This window comes from Sinocyclocheilus anshuiensis, unplaced genomic scaffold (genome assembly GCF_001515605.1).
Source record: "Sinocyclocheilus anshuiensis isolate Anshui unplaced genomic scaffold, SAMN03320099.WGS_v1.1 scaffold466, whole genome shotgun sequence".
Classification (NCBI taxonomy): Eukaryota; Metazoa; Chordata; class Actinopteri; order Cypriniformes; family Cyprinidae; genus Sinocyclocheilus; species Sinocyclocheilus anshuiensis.
In genome coordinates, this window is record NW_015544159.1 from 1011085 (window position 1) to 1016876 (window position 5792).

Below are 5792 nucleotides of genomic sequence, written 5' to 3' on the forward strand. Positions count from 1 at the left end.
AGTGAAAAAATGTAAACAATAAACCAACTCCATAGCGGATTCTAAGTGATCAAGGGCTTAGGACTTCCAGTTCAGCCCATTGTAAGGGTTCCACCAGAAGTGGGCACTCATGCAAGGTAATCAATGACGTACATCCGAGTAAACGAGACGGAGGGAAGTTTGCAAGTGAAGGGCATTTAAAAAAATGAACTGGAACGCAGCCCTGGAAAGACGTACATTACCTTTCTTCTGCGGGGCATGTTTGGAGTTTCAGCGCGAGAGCGCCCTCTGGCCTTTGGATGGAGATGTCTACTGATCACAGAACCGTGCTTCACTGAAAGATACGCATGACAATCACAGCTTTTGCCTAATTGCGATTGCCATGTATGGCGTTTGAGGTCATTTGTGAATTGGCATAGACTTATAGTCTAAATAAAACAATTTGCAACTGTTACTATTATTACACTTGTATACAAAACTTTGTATTATGCTTGTTATAGAGTGTGTGATGTCACGTGCACTACGGTTGACACGGTTGTCATGGCGACCGTCACAGCCCTACTGTGCAATGATGTAGTTTCCTGACATCCAGACTGAACAGCGTTTTCTCGACATGTTTCCGTGTTGCTGTTGCTCAGCAATGGCATTGACGCAATGTTGTCTGGGGGTTTGGGAAAAAAGAAAAGTGGGACTGTGGGCAGTGCTCGGGGTGGTGACTGAAGGTGGTGACTGAGTAGTTCTGACGTCACCTTTTTACAGAAGTCACAACGGGTCATGAAAAATCACAGCTACTTTATGCAGGCTGTGTGCATCTGACTGTGGATTGACTGTTTTGAAACTTATATGGTAGTTATATAGCACCTAGACCTCAGTTATCATGAAAAAAGCCAGGAAATTTCAGTTTTGACAATATGGGACCTTTAAACACCTGATTTGTTCAGGAACCAATCAAATAACTGTTTTATGACTGGATCATTAAATCATTAATTTAATTGTTTTTTAAATGCTGATTCAACGAATCAACAAATGTTGCTTGGAGATGCACAAAGGTTCCATTGTGGCTTTGCTTGAATAGTTTTGTTGCCCAAATAGAGCAAAAACAGACAATTAAGTCGAAAATGTAACTCACAATATTGAATTTATGTTTATTGAACTGTTGTATAAAATCAATCATATTTGCAATCATGCAGATATTCAATAAAAACAGCACACTTGCTCGTGTGATATTCGTAATATAGAAATATAAGTCAAAAACATGTGCATGGGCATTTGTATCCCCATATATTGAATTTTGTGATCATTCAAAATACATTCAACTAAGCAACATCATACCGTGAAAGCATGCATTTGTATCTTTTTTTGAAAGAGAGGGGCATACTCAATGCAAGTTTCCACATCATTAAAACAGCAATTATGGTACTATCAGAGACCAGTGGTTCTCAACCACATTCCTAAAGCCCCCACAAAACTGCACATTTTGCATTTCTCCTTTGTTTGACCCACCCATTTCAGGTCTTGGAGTCTCTACTGATGAGTTAAATCAGGTGTGTCTGATTAGGTGACACGCAAAATGTGTGGTGTTTTGGGGGAGCTACAGGAACGTGGCTGAGAACCACTGTCATAGACAATACATATTGCAGAGCCCTAGTGTTACATGTGATGTTTGGGCTGCGGATACCTCTCATCATCCATCTCCAAGCTGGACTCGCTCTCAGAGAGCTGCCGGCACAGGGCCTCCCTGCGCTCCACCTCCCTCTGAAGCTTCCTCTGCAGGCGGATGTTCTCCTCCCGCATGTGGCGCTCTTCTTCTATGTACTGAGCCCTCTTCTCTGTATCTATAAACACACACACTGCAATGAGCAGAGCTTATCTTTATGGTAAAGTCATACGGTAACAGTGCATTTGTTCACGTGCACAACCATGTGACCGTGTGAGAAAGTTTTGGACCTGTTGATGGAACTATCACTTGCTGCCTCAGAGCATATGTTCTTATTTTACAACAATCTTACCAGTGCTATTTTAGTGTCATCGAAAAACTATTATAGTTTTTTATTAATATTCTAAATTAGTGGTAACACTTTACAATAAGGTTCATTAGTTAACGTTAGTTAACTGCTTTAGTTAACATGAACTAAGAATTAACAATACTTCTACAGCATTTATTAATCTTATAATGTTAATTTCAACATTTACTAATGCATTATTAAAATCAAAAGTTGTATTTGTTAACATTAGTGAATGCACTGTAAATGCACCATGGCCTAATGGTTAGAGAGACGACTTGTAACCCGAAGGTTGCTGGTTCGAGTCTCAGGTCCGGAAGGAATTGTCGGTGGGGGGAGTGAATAACCAGCGCTCTCTTCCACCTTCAATACCAAGACTGAAGTGAGACCCCTGAGCAAGGAACCGAAATCCCAACTGCTCCCCGGGCGCCGCAGCAATATGGCTGCCCACTGCTCTGGGTCACCATACTTGGCCACACATCACTTCACTTTACTAACAACGAACAACTGTATTTTCATTGACAAAGATGAATAAATACTGTAATAAATGTATTGTTCATTGTTTGTTCATGTTAACACATTAACTAACATTAACTAATGGAACATTCTTGTAAAGTGTTACCAAATTATATTTTATTCTTATATTTTCCATTTTTCTTTTAATTTATGTTTTGGTAATTTTGTTGTGCTGTTGTCATTTTTATTAGTTTGATTTTTGTTTTTCTTTTAAAAATATGTCTATATAGTTTTTATACATTTTTATTCCAGTTTTAGTTATGTTAATACATCAAGTTAAACTAAATTAAAATGATAAATGCTGCCTTGACAGCTAGCTGAAATATAAAGAGCTTTTTTAACGAAAGTAACGAAAATGTTTATGGTTTTAGTTTTAGTTAACTACAATAAACCATTTATTAAGCATGCACAGGTACATTTAAATGTCTCCAAGGATTGTTGATACCGATGAGGTTTTGCTGAAAATGTCTTGTGATAAACATAACTTGTGACTAGGGCTGCACGATAAATCGCATGCGATATTTAACGCGCATCTGACACCTTCAGCTCTTTACAAGTCCATGCTAAAAAACACTGATTCAATGAAACACCACTTTGGTGTTGTAATGGTGCCAGGACTGTTGAGTAGAAGACTAAGATTATATGAACTATAAAAATACACCATATGGTGTCACAAAAAGCCATGAGAGCACAAGCCCTCATCAGGGGTTCTTCTTGTTAATGTACGTTGTGCCATCTAGTGGCCATAAAATGTTATACAATTTAAAAAAATAAAAATAAAAACTCTTTCTGACCCCAAACCTTTGAATTGTAGTCTATGCTCAAATTGTAATGCATGATGGGTGATATCAGACGAAAAGGAAAGTTGTTTCTGGGGCAGCCCAAGTTATTACATTTTGATACAAATTTCAAAGACAAACAATTTATTTGCAGAATAGAGCCAGTTTTCATTTTATATTGTCAAAGGACCAAGAGGAAATCAAATGGCGTCTGGTACTTACGCTGTAGATCTGCAGTGCGGAGGTTCTTCTTCAGCCGCTCCACCTCACTCTTAAGGAATCGGATGTGTCGCATCATATTCTCAGGTGAGTCAATCTCCATGGAGATGTCTCTCGGGGACGGCGGAGCAGAGACGGGCTGGTCAAGCTTCTCCTGAAGAATCCTGCAGGGTTAAAAGAAAACAGATCTTAAATCTCTTTCATTTAATCTAACCCTTAAAAGTCAGGAAAATGTACATATATAACTGACCTATAAAACACATAAGCAGGTGTTCAGCAAATGCATGTAGGGCACTTTAAATATTCAAAAGTTTTGTTGGCATCAGTACTTTCTCAGTTACATGGTAGTGTTTATATTTATGAGGTGAGCTGTGGCAGTGTTACCCAAACCAGCAGCTACTGACAACAGAACTGCACTGGCCTTTTTTCTGCTTCCAGTTTGTCCATGCGTTTCCATAGCCGATTCACAAGAGCTTCTTGTTCTTGCTCTAAAGTGTTTTCCAAGTCGATCTTTTCACGACTAAGCTAAAAGAACACAAAAGAGTTCAAATATCTGCGAAGAACTGAAAAGAATCTTTTAGCATTCAATAAGCAAAATTTTAAGGAGTTACCTGTTCTAAGGTGAGCTGTTTGGAGATTGTGTCGTTCTCCAGCTTTCTGATCTTCTTCATCAGTTTGTTGACTTGAAACTCCTGCTCCTGTTCTAAGTGCTGCTCCAGTTCAGCCTTCTCATGCTGTAACTGAGCAAGAAAAACGGAGAAAATGGATTTTAAACTGATACAACTATGAAATTAATGTGCCAGACTGAAGCTGCTCAAGCCATATATTTGAAGAAATCCCACCAGAAGAGCTGCCACTTTTGCATAGTTTGTGCTTGCTGTTTTATAATCATTGTGAAACTTAGCAAACTGGCAGCTCCAGTAGTGATGAAAAGATTTATCTTGAACTCTGTCATGGGAACACACATTTGACCAGCGGTTTGGAAAATGGATGGATGGATGATTCAGCTGCAGGTGCCATCTTCTGGCGAGTAGCGGGAATACATTCGGCACAACCCACACAGTGCATTTTGGGTATTTTCCAGCTGCTGAGTGTACATCAGTTGTACACTTGTTATTGCAGTGCATTATGGGATTGAATGAGCGCACTCGACCATGGCCACTATGGTTTCGGACACCACTACAATTGGCTGTCCCTTCCAATAGTGCCCTATTTCAGGGTATAGGAAACGATTTTTAGACACAGCCCTAGTATTTTCTCCATATAGCGTATTATCAACTCTTTTCAACATTGATAATAAAAATGTTTCTTGAGCTCCAAATCAGCATATCACCAATGCTCCCTCTAAGCTGCGCGCGCACGCAGAAGAAATAATGTGCGGCGCACACGCATAAATGAGTTGGGAAAGCCATTTGCGAAAGCGAATGAATTGCAATGCTCGGGTAAACCGCTATAGAGTTGATATCGCTATAGAGTTAGAACCGGTGAATGCGGTTTACAGGTTTCATAGAAAGAGAATGATGTGCGCCAAATGAGTCGCTGCAGAAACGAAATATTTGAATGGTTGCGGACGAGATAGCTCAAATCGAGAGCAAACGCAATGACATGTGAAATAAAACATCATCATGTATTAAAGAAGAGTAGCTTGATTAAGTGCTGGAAATAGCGAATGATAGACACAGAACGGTAACAAAACTAAGAGACATTTAGAGTCACACAAAGGTGTATTGTGCAAACTGTACTTCATAGGGATGTTTAGATAGCTATAGAAGAATTAATGTTAACGTTTTTTTTTTTTATATTTAACTTACAGATCTCAGTTTAAATGCTTCAGTTTGTTTTCTGTTCTATTCTATTCTATCAGTTTAAATGTTTCAGTTTGTTTTGATATTATATTATGTTAGGCCTAAATTATAAACCTAATAAATAATCGACCTTGTCTTTGTTTCAGATAGTCTCTTATGCTCATCAAGGATGTATTTATTTGATCGAAAATACAGAAAAAAAACAGTAATATTGCAACCATCTACGGACACCTTGGCAATTGAATCGCCATTGGCTAGTAAATTTTTTTGTTTACTCGCCAGACTGAAATAAAACTGAGTCTCTTATGCTCATCAAGGATGTATTTATTTGATCGAAAATACAGAAAAAAAACAGTAATATTGCAACCATCTACGGACACCTTGGCAATTGAATCGCCATTGGCTAGTAAATTTTTTTGTTTACTCGCCAGACTGAAATACTATATATATATATATATATATATATATATATATATATATATAACCATGAA

General features: G+C 38.3%; 1 protein-coding gene across 1 annotated transcript in view; it reads right to left on the reverse strand.

Annotated features, from left to right (window-relative positions):
* The window catches only part of LOC107695538 (coiled-coil domain-containing protein 6), a 27416-nt gene that overhangs the window by 14136 nt on the left and 7488 nt on the right, over nt 1-5792 (reverse strand). The window contains exons 3-6 of the mRNA XM_016495496.1: nt 4108-4236; nt 3918-4021; nt 3500-3660; nt 1658-1814 (exon numbers count right to left, since the gene is read on the reverse strand). Of these exons, the coding sequence (XP_016350982.1) occupies nt 1658-1814; nt 3500-3660; nt 3918-4021; nt 4108-4236 (551 nt within the window). The remainder of the gene's footprint in view (nt 1-1657; nt 1815-3499; nt 3661-3917; nt 4022-4107; nt 4237-5792) is intronic.